The 14,278-nt window shown below is 36.1% G+C and overlaps 1 protein-coding gene across 2 annotated transcripts in view; it reads left to right on the forward strand.

Annotated features, from left to right (window-relative positions):
• Positions 1 to 14,278, forward strand: part of DDX46 (DEAD-box helicase 46) — a 58,162-nt gene that overhangs the window by 6,497 nt on the left and 37,387 nt on the right. For both annotated transcript variants that reach the window (XM_075996059.1, XM_075996060.1), the window contains exons 4-12: positions 368 to 464; positions 3,750 to 3,915; positions 5,697 to 5,842; positions 7,222 to 7,335; positions 8,034 to 8,199; positions 9,341 to 9,461; positions 10,044 to 10,219; positions 11,155 to 11,276; positions 13,239 to 13,317. In XM_075996059.1, the coding sequence (XP_075852174.1) occupies positions 368 to 464; positions 3,750 to 3,915; positions 5,697 to 5,842; positions 7,222 to 7,335; positions 8,034 to 8,199; positions 9,341 to 9,461; positions 10,044 to 10,219; positions 11,155 to 11,276; positions 13,239 to 13,317 (1,187 nt within the window). The remainder of the gene's footprint in view (positions 1 to 367; positions 465 to 3,749; positions 3,916 to 5,696; positions 5,843 to 7,221; positions 7,336 to 8,033; positions 8,200 to 9,340; positions 9,462 to 10,043; positions 10,220 to 11,154; positions 11,277 to 13,238; positions 13,318 to 14,278) is intronic.

Here is a 14,278-nt window from a genome sequence, read left to right on the forward strand (position 1 = left end):
GTCACAGTGCAAACCCATTAAGATTGTAAATTGTATTATTTATATATATTATCTTGCAGAATATCTTGGTATATTGCTCCACTTATTAAATTTTAACTATCCCATTTAAATTTTGTAATTGTTTTTATATTGTATGTCTGTTTTACTTGATTAAATTATTAAATATTTAGTAATGTTTAACATTAGTGTCATGGAATTAATTTTTGATGATATTTTCAGGGTATTTATTAATGGAATATGAAAATCCAATTGACTCTTAGAAGTTTATTTCTTAAAAAAGAAAATATGTCTGTAACAGTATCCTAAGATGAATATTTCTAAGCACAAATACATGTTCGTCTTCTCATTTTCTTCGTTTTTTTGGTAGATCTAGGTCCAAAGAGAAAACAGATGGTGGGGAAAGTTCTAAAGAGAAGAAAAAAGACAAAGATGACAAAGAAGATGAAAAAGAAAAAGATGCTGGCGTATGTTTGCCAACTTAAAAACAGTTGCATAATATCAAACTTGTTTCTGTGATGACAAATTCTTGTTTTTTAAATGTTATATGCTTTGTTTCTAAGTATATGATAATACATAAAATAAATAGAAAGATAAAATAATAGTTGGCCTTATAAGAAAATGTTTTTCTGAAAAAGTTATATATTGATATACATTATTTTTACTTAAAAAATGTGATCATATCATATAAATATTATAAAATTACTCTCCAAAAAAGTTGTATAAATTTAGATTTATGAATTTAGACACATTTATGAATTTAGACACATGGTTTCCTCACATCCTTGCCCACATTGGAATATTGAAGTTTAATTTTTTTAATCTAATAGGAAGTAGTTGGCATCTTACTATTTTTAGTTGTATATCTTTAAATGAGTGAATATTTAAATGTTATGAACACAATATAATTTATATTAGAAATAAGAATATATTAAGTTTATTGACTACACCTTGAGCTGCCTCTTTATTTATATCTTTTGCCTCTTTTAGAATACATTATAGCTTCACTTCTTGGTTTTTTTTAGTGCTTTTTTTAGTTGGTCATTTATTTGAAGGATTTGCTTGGTGAACAGGGTAGCTAAGAAAAAAATAAAACACAGGAATTGGCTGGATGGTAGTGGCTCATGCTTGTAATCCCAGCACTTTGGGAGGCTGAGATGGGAGGATTGTTTAAGGCCAGGAGCTCAAGATCAGCCTGAACAATATAGCGAGACCCTATTTCTACAATTAATTTAAAAGTTACCTGCTTGTAGTGGTGTGCTCCTATAGCTCCAGATGCTGGCGAGGCTGAGGTGGGAGGATTGCTTGAGCTGGGGAAGTTTCAGTGAGCTAACTGCCGTCAAGCTTTGGTGACACAGTGAGACCCAGTCTCCCCAAAAGAAAAAAACCAGAAAGAACCAAAACATGAGAATCTTGGGATCAGGTTTCTTCTATGGAGGGAGCAGGACTGATTTTGAGGAAAGCAAATAAACTTTCTGGGGCTTAATCTTTAGAGAGGATGGATTTATTATAAGGGATATAAATTGAGCAAACCTTTTTTGTTGAAGAAGTAAATTAATTAATTAATTAATTACAGAGTCTTGCTTTGTTGCCCAGGCTAGGGTGAGTGCCGTGGGGTCAGCCTAGCTCACAGCAACCTCAAACTCCTGGGCTCAAGCGATCCTCCTACCTCAGCCTCCCGAGTAGCTGGGACTACAGGCATGCGCCACCATGCCCGGCTAATTTTTTTTTTATATATATTTTAGTTGGCCAATTAATTTCTTTCTATTTTTTTATAGTAGAGATGGGGTCTTGCGCTTGCTCAGGCTGGTTTTGAACTCCTGACCTTGAGCTATCCACCCTCCTTGGCCTCCCAGAGTGCTGGGATTACAGGCGTGAGCCACCTCGCCTGGCCAGTAAATTTATTGTATAACACAAACATAACCATATCAGAAAATGGTTAGGGGGTCAGAAGTAATTCTTCGTAATCCCAGGTTCTGGAAACTCTATCAGAATTACAATTTTGTGATATTTTCTGCTTGTTTTTTACATGCATATTTCTGTAAATAGCTATAATTGTAGCATTTGTAAAATTTTGATTCCTATAATGCATAATCTTTAAATTTCTAATTATGGCTGTGAAAGTGGTTTACTTCCTCCCCTTGAGAGTATTAATAGTCTTGTGAAAACTTTAGAGTGACTGTGTCTAGGAAACAAAGACCTAAAGCCTAAAAGAACAAAACTTTTTTTTTTTTTGAAACAGAGTCTCACTCTGTTGCCTGAGTGCTGTGGCATCAGCCTAGCTCACAGCAACCTCAAACTCCTGTACTTAAGCAATCCTTCTGCCTCAGCCTCCCAAGTAGCTGGGACTATAGGCATGCACTACCATGCCCGGCTAATTTTTTCTATATATTTTTAGTTGTTCTGTGTTCATCCCCTGTCCTGTAATCGGGCCATGTCAGCCAATTAATTTCTTTCTATTTTTAGTCGAGACGAGGTCTCACTCTTTCTCAGGCTGGTTTTGAACTCCTAACCTTGAGTGATCCTTCTGCCTTGGCCCCTCAGAGTGCTAGAATTACAGGTGTGAGCCACCGTGCTTGGTCCAGAACTTCTTTATCATATTGATACAGGTTTTTTTTTTCCCCCTTCACTCTGTTGCCCAGGCTGGAGTCCAGTGGTGTGATCATAGCTCACCTGGGCTCAAGCGATCCTCCTTCTGCAGCCTCCCGAGTAGCTAGGACTACAGGCATGTGCCACCTTGCCTAGCTAATTTTTTTTTTTTTTTTTTTTTTTTGCAAGTGGGGGGAGGGGGAGGCCAGGGTGCCTAGCTAATTTTTAAAATGTTTTGTAGAGATAGATTCTCTATGTTACTTAGGCTGGTCTTGAACTCCTGGCTTCAAGGGATCCTCTGTCTCAGCCTCCCAAAGTGCTAGGATTATAGATGTGAGCCATTATGCCCAGCCATAGCTTTCATTTATTCACTAATTTGTAATAGAAAATTGCTTTTTATGGAGACAATTTTGGTGGAGTTTGGAGGATTTAAAATTGAGAATAAATGGATTGAGTCGGTCGTAAGTGTGAAAAAAAATAACAAAAAAGAGAATAATGGAGTATTTTACATACTAATTGACTCAGTATCTATTCTTAGGAAGAAATTGAATTAGTATGTATATATTGTTTATAACTAAAATGAGACTAATTTTTGGTATTTGAAATCTCTGTTTTCTTATTTAAAGATGCTTTTTATTGTGATTTTTTTTTCTTTTTTTTTCCAGACACAGTCTCACTGTGTCACCCTGGCTAGAGTGCCATGGTGTCAGCCTAGCTCACAGCAACCTCAAACTCCTGGGCTCAAGCAATCCTCGTGCCTCAGCCCCATGAGTAGCTGGGACTACAGGCATGCACCACCATGCCTGGCTAATTTTTTCTATATATATTTTTAGTTGGCCAATTAATTTCTTTCTATTTTTAGTAGAGACAGTGTCTCACTCTTCCTCAGGGTGGTTTCCAACTCCTGACCTTGAGCAATCCTCCCGCCTCAGCCTCCCAGAGTGTTAAAGATTACAGGTGTGAGCCAATACACCCAGCCTGTGATTTTGTTTTTATCATGGATATATTTACATAGATGTGTGATCTAAATTTGGTTTACATTAAGGAATTTGTATGTATATGTGTTTTTTCCTTTATATTTTAGGAAACATGATTTGGAATGTCACTTGTTAATGCTGGTTTTGCTTTTTATTTTCCCTTTGTCTCTCTTTTTCTTCCCCAAGAACTTTGACCAGAATAAACTGGAAGAAGAAATGAGAAAGCGAAAAGAACGAGTAGAGAAATGGCGTGAAGAGCAACGTAAAAAGGCCATGGAAAACATAGGGGAACTTAAAAAGGAAATTGAAGAGACCAAACAAGGGAAAAAATGGAGTTTAGAGGATGATGATGGTATATTTGTAGCCTAATAACCTATATAACAGCTCATGTAGAATATTATATATTATAGATTATGAGTAATATTTCATGTTGAGATTTTTTTTAGCTTTTTAATTGTCCATAGAATATATAATATTTGTCATTTTAACAATTTTTGCTATACAACTCAGTGGTAATATGTACATTTAGTGTTGTACAGCCATTACCACTGTCTGTTTCTAGAATTTTTTCATCATCCCAAACAGAAACTGTACCCATTAAATAGCGCCCCATCCTGCCTCCACCACTCGCTCATCGTGCCTCTTGTAACCTCTACTTTCTGTCTCTCAATTTACCTATTTTAGGTACCTCATATAAGTGAAATCATACAATATTTGTCCTTTTGTGTCTGGCTTATTTTACTTAGTATGATATCTTCAAGTCTCACTGATGTAGCATGTGTGAGAATTTTCCTTCCTTTATATGACTGAATAAGATTCCATGTATGTATGTGCTTTTGGGTTTTGTTTTTTTTTTGAGACAGAATCTTGCTGTGTTGCCTGGGCTAGCTGGAACTATAGGCATGCACCACAATACTGGGCTGATTTTTCGTATTTTTAGATTATCTTGAATTAAGAGTGATGCGCTATTTTTTGTGTTTGAAAGAAACGTAATTGAAAGAAAAGAAATACAGGTTTTTTCTGTATTTCTTGACAGAAAACAACTCCAAATGGTACCAATTCCCACACAGTTGAAAACCCACGTATAAATTTTGACTCCCCAAAAACCTAACAACAAATAGCCTACTGTTGATCAAAAGCTTTATTAATAACATACAGTTGATTAAGACATATTTTGTATGCTGTGTGTCTTATATACTGTCTTCTTACAATTAGAGAAAAAATGTTATGGGACTCATAAGAAAGAAAAAATATATTTACTATTCATTATGTGGAGATCTTTATCCTCATTGTCTTCATGTTAATTACATTGAGGAAGGAAAAGGAGCAGTTTGTCTTGGTGTCTCAGGGGTGGGACAAGTGGAGGAAAATCCACATGTAAGACGACCCATGCATTTGAAACCTATGTTCAAGGGTCACCTGTCATTAAAAGTGTCATTTAGCAGAGAAAGTTTTTAGTTTGGTGTCTAGCAGCATAGCTGTAAAAATCTTATATTGGAGATCCATCTTTTAGACATAGTCTTTCTTTATGACTCTTTCCAATTAAATATATATATATATATATTTTTTTTTTTGAGACAGAGTCTCGCTTTGTTGTCCAGGCTAGAGTGAGTGCCGTGGCGTCAGCCTAGCTCACAGCAACCTCAAACTCCTGGGCTCGAGCGATCCTTCTGCCTCAGCCTCCCGAGTAGCTGGGACTACAGGCATGCGCCACCATGCCCGGCTAATTTTTTGTATATATATTAGTTGGCCAATTAATTTCTTTCTATTTATGGTAGAGACGGGGTCTCGCTCTTGCTCAGGCTGGTTTTGAACTCCTGACCTTGAGCAATCCGCCCGCCTCGGCCTCCCAGAGAGCTAGGATTACAGGCGTGAGCCACCGCGCCCGGCCTAATTAAATATATTTTATTGGCATTTTATTAGTATTGTTAATATTCAAAATTAATACATGCTTGATGTAAAAATGTGAAAATGTCCAAGTGTGAGCATTTGAACTGTACCATGGCTGGAATAATTGGAAAGGCAGGTGTTTGGACAGTGGGGGAAAAGATTAGAAAGATGGGGTATAGACTGATTGTGTGGTATTGCCTCTTGAAACACATGTACAGAGAAAGTATATTCTGGTATTTTTAGATGATGAAGATGATCCTGCAGAAGCTGAGAAGGAAGGAAATGAAATGGAGGATGAGGAGTTAGATCCATTAGATGCTTATATGGAAGAAGTAAAGGAGGAAGTAAAAAAGTTTAACATGAGAAGTGTAAAAGGCGGAAATGAAAAGGTTTGGAATTTTGTTTCTAAAGATGTGTATTTCTACTGGGATAACTTGAATTCCTTATTGCATTGTCCTACTGGTCAGCATGACTTTGTAAAGTTAATGTTTTTCTTTCTCATCATCTCAGAGATGGCAATAATTTTCCTAAGTACCATAAATACTGGTCAATTTTAGCTGTAAATGTTCTTTAAACAGTTACTTTCTCACCACCATCATCTTTGCACAGTATCTGTGCTTAGATGTTACCTTTTCACTAAGTCTTCTTGAGACTTCTCCAGCACTCTTGTCTTTTGTACTCTCTCGTTTTTATTTTATTTTTTTGAGAGACAGGTCTTGCTCTTTTGCCCAGGCTGGAGTGCAGTGGCAAAATCATATTCACTGTAGTCTTAAAGTCCTAGGCTGAAGTGATCTGCCTGCTTCAGCCTCCTGAGTAGCTGGAATTATAGGTGCGTGCCACTGTACCTGGCTAATTTTTCTTATATTTTGTAGAGATAGAGGGGTCTTGCAACAGCTGGTCACGAACTCCTAGCCTCAAGCAATCCTCCTACTTCAGCCTCATAAAGTGCTGGGATCATATGCGAGAGGTGCCATACCTGGCTTCATCTTTCATACTCTTGACCACCCTTGTCTTATTCTATTTTTCCTTTTTTTCATGCCATGTATTACCTTTTTTTTTTAGTTTACATTTACTACCTTTTGACAAATTATATAATTAATTTTTTATTGTCTTTACCGTTTGTCCCTTCCCCCTTCTAAAATGTAAGCTCTGCAGGGGCAGTGACATTTATTTGTTTTTTTTTTTTTTTTTGAGACAGTCTCGCTTTGTTGCCTAGGCTAGAGTGAGTGCCATGGCGTCAGCCTAGCTCACAGCAACCTCAAACTACTGGGCTCAAGCAATCCTCCTGCCTCAGCCTCCCACGTAGCTGGGACTACAGGCATGTGCCACCATGCCCGGCCAATTTTTTCTATATATATTAGTTGGCCAATTAATTTCTTTCTATTTTATAGTAGAGACGGGGTCTTGCTCTTGTTCAGGCTAGTTTTGAACCTTTATTTGTTTTGTTCATTGATTCATCCAAGCTCCCTGTACAGTGTTTGGCTTGTGTAATAAGTGAATAGTATTTAAAAGCTATGTATTTAAAAACTATGTAATCATGTAAGATTATTTATTATACAATAAGCTATATATGAATGTATTATAAAATATGTAATTATATTGCATTTTAAAGTTTATACAGATTAATAAGGAGAAAAGCAGATTACTTTTTTCTTTTGATTGTCATTAAGTTAATTTGAATTGTAAATTGTGACATTTATCATTGTGTATCAGTTGGCATATAATTGGTGTTTCACTATTGCAAAATATTTCATGTTTTTTATTTTAGAAGTCTGGGCCAACAGTTACAAAAGTTGTCACTGTTGTGACCACAAAAAAAGCAATTGTAGATGCTGATAAGAAGAAAGGTGAGCTGATGGAGAACGATCAGGATGCCATGGAGGTGATTTTTCATTAATTTTGAGTTTGTGATACTACCCTAGAAATACTTATCAGAAAGCATTTATGGAGATGTACTTTTCATTTACATGAACTGTTACTATTAGGAAGAATTCTTGCTATTCTTTGTATTATAGTATAATAGTATTGTAGCTGTATTTATGCAGTTGGTAGAGCATTCTGACATCTTTCACCCCTTGCTGTATGTCTGTTTTTTTATTCCATTGCTCCTCCTCAGCTCACCTTAGCATATAACACGGTGAGAAGAAATGAAGTGAATGAATTAAATTTCTTCCGATTAACATATGCTGTAAAGATTATATAGTGAGAACAGTAGCAAAATTTCATTTAAGTCCTCTCTGAGAATTATTATTTTAGCTTGTTACTGGCATTATAATTTTCTATAAGGGCAAAGAAGAAGGAAACTAAGTTGAAAAATTCTTTAGGAGCTGATTGACATGTTTCTGTTGAAAAGAACAGACATCATTTAAGGTGATTTTGAAATTATAAGATTTAAGCTTGCTGGAGCAGCACAAAAATCTTGTGCGTCACGTAGTCTGCTTTAGAAAGTAAAATGTAAAAGCTAAGGAGTAGTTTCTAGGAGAGGAGGATTTTTAAAGCTAGGAGGATTGCTTCCCATAAGGGGAAAGTAGTAATGGAATCAACTCTTTTTTGTTGTTTTTTTGTTTTTTTAAACTATAGTATTCTTCAGAGGAGGAAGAAGTTGATCTTCAGACGGCCCTTACAGGTTATCAGACAAAACAGAGAAAACTTCTAGAACCAGTTGATCATGGAAAAATAGAATATGAACCATTCAGAAAAAACTTTTATGTTGAAGTCCCAGAACTAGCAAAAATGTCTCAAGAAGGTAAAATTCTCTTTTATTCATACATTGTTTATAGTGGAAACAGAGGAAGATACCCTCACTTTGCCCATGAGGAATGAAGGTTATTAGTACCTTTGAGTGGAAGGAGGTTGTTTTTGGCAGTATTAAGATATGATCAAAAATTAATTCACCTTATGTGGTTTAGATTTTTAGGGTTGCAAAGCTTCATGTGAAGGTACAAATAAAATATTTCTATTAGTCTTTTCTTTCTGGGATTTGAGAGTTAGGAACCACTGTGAATCTGTGTATTACTGGTTTAATAAAGGTACTCTAGGCAATTCTTGTTAGGAAAACAAGTGGTTATGTTACTTGTGGTCAGTCTTTTTTTTTTTTTACGTAATTTAATGATAAAATGAAAGCAGTTATTTTTTTAAAAAATATCTTTATTTCATTTATTTTGTTTTGTTTCTGAGACAGGGTCTTGCCCTGTTGTCCAGGCTTAAAGAGCAGTGACATCATCATAGCTCACTGTAACCTCAAAATCCTGGGTTCCAGTGATCCTCTTGCTTCAGTCTCCTAAGTAGCTGGGATTACAGGGACACACCACCATGCATGGCTGATTTTTCTTTTTTTGTGGAGACGGGGTCTCGCTTTTGCTCAGGCTGGCCTTGAACTCCTGACCTCAAGTCATCCTCCTGCCTTGGTTTCCCAAAGGGCTAGGATTACAGGTGTGAGCCACCGTGCCCAACCTGAAGATTCTTTATCTACCATGCCAAATTGAAAAGTAGAAGGCAGGCCGGGCATGGTTGCTTATGCCTGTAATCCTAGCACTCTGGGAGGCCGAGGCGGGTGGATTGCTCAAGGTCAGGAGTTCAAAACCAGCCTGAGCAAGACCCCATCTCTACTATAAATAGAAAGGAATTAATTGGCCAACTAATATATATAGAAAAAAATTAGTTGGGCATGGTGACGCATGCCTGTAGTCCCAGCCTCTCAGGAGGCTGAGGCAGTAGGATTGTTTGAGCCCAGGAGTTTGAGGTTGCTATGAGCTAGGCTGACGCCACCGCACTCACTCTAGCTTGGGCAACAAAACAAGACTCTGTCTCAAAAAAGAAAAAAAGAAAAGTAGAAGGCACCAATAGAACAGTATTTAAGAGTTCTTAATTTGGATTTTGTTTTGTAGAGGTGAATGTATTTCGATTGGAAATGGAGGGTATTACAGTCAAAGGAAAAGGTTGTCCCAAACCAATTAAATCTTGGGTCCAGTGTGGAATTTCCATGAAGATCTTAAATTCCCTAAAAAAGTAAGTGGTTGGTGGTCATCCACATTTTTCATGTCTTGCTGCTCAAGATAGCCCTTTCACACAAATATTTCTCAGGGTTACATTTTTAGTCTAATAGGAAAATTTATTCTTTTTTTTTCTTAAATGGCTTTATTGAGATATAATTTACATATCATAAAGTTTGTCCATTAAAGTATACAATTTAATGGTTTTTCAGTGTATCTATATAGTTGTGCACCCATAACATAATCTAATTTTAGAATTTTCATTATCCTGAAAAGAAACCTGTGTCCCATAGCAGTCATCTCTCCTCTACTTTATTCTGAATAATCATTAATCTGCTTTCTATCTGTATAGATTGGCTGTTCTGAACATTTCATAAAAACAGGGTCATATATAGTCTTTTGTGATTGGCTTATTTCACTGAGCATGTTTTTAAGATTCATCTACATTGTGGAATGTCTTAGTACTTCATTATTTTTTATTACCAAATAATTGCATTGTATGCATATACCATATTTTGGAAGAGCTCATTTTTGTGGGACCCAGAGGGGCCCAGAGATCTTAATTCTTAGCTTATCTTCCTGTGGTTTTCTTTTTAAGGCATGGGTATGAAAAGCCCACACCAATCCAAACCCAAGCGATTCCTGCTATAATGTCTGGACGAGATTTGATTGGCATTGCTAAGACTGGAAGTGGAAAGACCATTGCATTTCTTTTGCCCATGTTTAGACATATCATGGATCAGAGGTCATTAGAAGAAGGAGAGGGGCCAATAGGTATAATTCTTTTCGTTAAACTATTTTTTTCAGATAACAGCTTTGTGTTCAGTTAATCGGAAAGACCTGATACTTTATGATGTTCTTAATGATGTCAATAAAGATGTCTTTATATACATTTCCTTTATCAATTTGGCACTTTGGGGCTGATTTCCCCTTACCAGCAGGTGGAGTGAGAATCTTCAGAGCTCTGGAGTGACATCTCAGAAGTACAAAAACAGCCTCTCCTGGCACAGCTCAGTTTTTAAACTCTGACTCGGCAGGTAGACTCCTTGTGCATCTATCTGTTTATTTATGTTGAGGTTTGTTCTTAGCCCAATATCGATGGATATCTAAACTCAACATAGAAAATAGTAGGGAAATATATTTTCCTGGTTTTGGGGGCCTTAAAAGGCTATAGTGCCAGCATTTCATTCAGGATTAGGTCTTCAGATTCAGATTTCTTGGTTCAGTTTGGCAGAGATGTCTTCTGCAGATTTGAGTAGGGTTTTGGAAAGTTGTTCAGGTCCTCTCTTGGAAACACAGGGCACAGTATATTTGTTGTCTGTCTGTGCCCCTCAGAACAGGTTGTTTCTGGAAACAGCGGTATGGCTTCTTCGGCACAGTGAGTTACTTGATTTTCTTTGTTCTGTGATTTGCAGTTGAGAACTGTTTGCATTCTGTTCAACGAAGTATTTTCCTGAAGGTTGAGTGAGGCATTTAACTCTCATTTATCTTCTTATAGCATGTTCTTAAAATCTACTTATGCTTATCCTTCACCACAATCTCTGCTGTTGTAAAGCTTTTGAAATAGTTTTCAGAGGTGCATAAAACAAATTAAAACAAAAATTAGATGAAGAGTTCTGAACTTTATTGCAGAGGTTAAATTTAACACTTTAAAGCATACCCTGTTAAGAGTTTTGGTGGTTAGGCTATTGACATGTTTGTCTTTTCAGCTGTCATCATGACTCCAACACGAGAACTGGCTTTACAGATTACTAAAGAATGTAAGAAGTTTTCAAAGACCTTGGGACTTAGAGTGGTCTGTGTTTATGGAGGAACAGGAATCAGTGAGCAGGTAGTTACAAAAGAAATGTTCACTTTTTTCATTCTTTTCTCAAATTGAATGATTCAGGAAAGTAAAGTGATTATTGATTTTAGTGTTTTGAATGGTAATTGCTTTTAAAATCTTAAAAAATATGATGTGTGAAAATAATAGTAACAATGAGTTGTATTATGCATGATGAATACATTCTGGAGATATTGTGATTATAGTTAATATTATATGCTTAAAATTTGTTGAGCGAGTAGATGTTAAATATTCTTACCACAGAGGAAAAAATTGGTAACTATGTGAGGTGATAATGTTAATTAGCTTGATTGTGGTAATCATTTCATAATTTATATGTGTATCAAAACATTTTGTATACCTTAAATATATATAATTTTTTTGTCAATTATACCTCAGTAAAGCTGAGTTAAAAAAGAACAGATTATGTTAAAGTGATATTTTAGAATTTTTGAGTCACATTTACATTAGCTTGTCCCTCTTTCCTCTTACCCTGCCTGAGAAAGACAGATACGTATTTCATTTTATTTAAAAAGTTTTTTGTTTTTTTTTTTAAGAGATGAGGTCTCACTCTGCCACCTTAGCCTCCCCAGTAGGTGGGACTAAAGGTATAGCCCACTGTACCTGGCATATTTTTCATTTTACAGATGAGAAATTATTTAGAAAGATTTAAAAAGTTGGCCAATTAGGTTAAAAATTCTGGAGTTTGCCCTACAGTGTAAATCTTCTGATTCCTAAACATTTATTCTCTTAATGCATAATGCCATCTTTAAAAGGTGGTGATATGAGGCTGGGTGTGATGGCTCATGCCTGTAATCCTAGCACTCTGGGAGGCCGAGGCGGGCAGATGGATCGAGGTCAGGAGTTCGAAACCAGCCTGGGCAAGAGTATGACCTCGTCTCTACCAAAAATAGAAAAAATTAGTTGGACAACTAAAATATATAGAAAAAATTAGCTGGGCATGGTGGTGCACACCTGTAATCCCAGCTATTCGGAAGACTGAGGCAGAAGGATCGCTTGAGCCTAGGAGTTTGAGGTTGCTGTGAGCTAGGTTGATGCCATGGCACTGTAGCTGGGGCAAAAGAGTGAGACTGTCTCAAAAAAAAAAAAAAAGAGAAAAGAAAAGGAGGCCGGGTGCGGTGGCTCACGCCTATAATTCCTGCACTTTGGGAGGCCGAGGCAGGAGGATTGTATCAGCTTAGGAATTCGAGACCAGCCTGAGCAAGAGGAAGACCCCATCTCTACTATAAATAGAAAGAGATTAGCCAAAGAACTAAAAACAGAAAAAATTAGCCAGGCGCGGTGGTGCGTGCCTGCAGTCTCAGCTACTTGGGAGGCTAAAGGCAGGAGGGTCGCTTGAGCCCAGGAGTCTGAGGTTGTTTTGAGCTAGGCTGATGCCATGGCACTCTAGGCCAGGCAACAAAGTGAGACTTTGTCTAAAAAAAGAAAAAGAAAAACATTGATCTATGTAGGATCACTATTTTTTACTAGTCTGTTATGTCCCCTTTTTGATTTTGAGGGATAGTGGTAAATTAAAATTAGTAAAATTCTCTATTTTAACTTGGGTTTAAATTTAGAGTACCATATTGTCATGTTGGTCTATCTACTTGTTTAGTAGTAACTTAGCATTCCATAGAATTAAGCAGGAAGCTTTTAGTTTTCCTGTCAAACCTCACTGATTTGCCTTATAGAGCTATACAAGGACCAAATGCCATATATACATACACACAAACACATATATATGTTTTTTTTTCTCCCTAATATGGAGTCTCACTCTTTCACCCAATTTGGAGTGCAGTGGTATGTTCATAGTACGCTGCAGTCTCTAACTCCTGGTCTCAAGGGATTGCTCCTGCCTTGGCCTCCCAAAGTGCTAGTAGTGAGCCACCACATCCAGCCTTCAGGTGCTATATTTTTAAATGTTTAAGTGAGCATTAGTGATAGACTATACAATTTTATGTTTTTTATTAGATTGCTGAGCTGAAAAGAGGTGCTGAAATTATTGTTTGCACACCTGGTCGAATGATTGATATGTTAGCAGCTAACAGTGGTAAGTCAGGGGTATTTTTTTGTTCTCTTTTTCTTATTTTTTAATTCTGTACATTTTTGTTAAAGCATATATTAGAAACCAAAGTGTTTCTGCATTTTTTTCTTAAAGCTGTAATATGTTAAAATTTGTATTGTAACAAATTTATTGTTATAAACATTAATAATAACTTTGCAATTTAATTTAAAATTTCTTTTCTGAATGAACTCCATTTGATCTTACCTTGGATTCTTAATCCATTTTTGGCCTAGCTGTGCTTTTAAAAGAGTAGGGAGGGGTACTATCCTTTTGTTTATTATAAAATTTAGACTTTTTCTCCCCCTTAGCTAGTATCTTTTTTACAATACAGGATAAATTAAGATATTGCAGCTTCAAGAAATTTTATCTTTTGTAAATATTGCATGTTTTTTAGCTCAAATGTTATGCTTTGTTAAATTATTCCCTATCAAAACTGTTACTAAACTGTTGACATTATTTAACTTCTGTGGAGAAAGGCCCTTCAAGATTTATAGAACTGGGCTTCCGAGACTTAAACCATCAAAGGTAGGTAATTTAATGCTGTTCCCAACCTTGCAAAACTAATTCAGACTGCAAATGTTAGTGTGGAATACTTAAATATTAGACATTACTTATTTTGGCTCATTTCTAGTTTTTGAAGAAAACACTTGCAAATGTTTCCATTGCAGTATTCAGTATATATATATAATAGAGTATTAAAAACTGTGAGTAATGCATGTTTCTAATAGCATTCTGCTTGAATTTCTGTATAAACTTAATTCTAATTATACATAAAGTTGGCAAAGTGACATTGAAATTGTTTGATAAGTCATTGTGCTTGTACAGCATACAAAAAGTTTTGGGTTGAATGCTCATTAAATAATCCCTTGTTTTTTCTCAATGCTGCATTGAATAAGTTTCCTCCTGAAATTCATCTTGATTAATTTTACCTTTTTCCCTTATCTGT

Source organism: Microcebus murinus, chromosome 21 (genome assembly GCF_040939455.1).
Source record: "Microcebus murinus isolate Inina chromosome 21, M.murinus_Inina_mat1.0, whole genome shotgun sequence".
NCBI classification, from domain to species: domain Eukaryota; kingdom Metazoa; phylum Chordata; class Mammalia; order Primates; family Cheirogaleidae; genus Microcebus; species Microcebus murinus.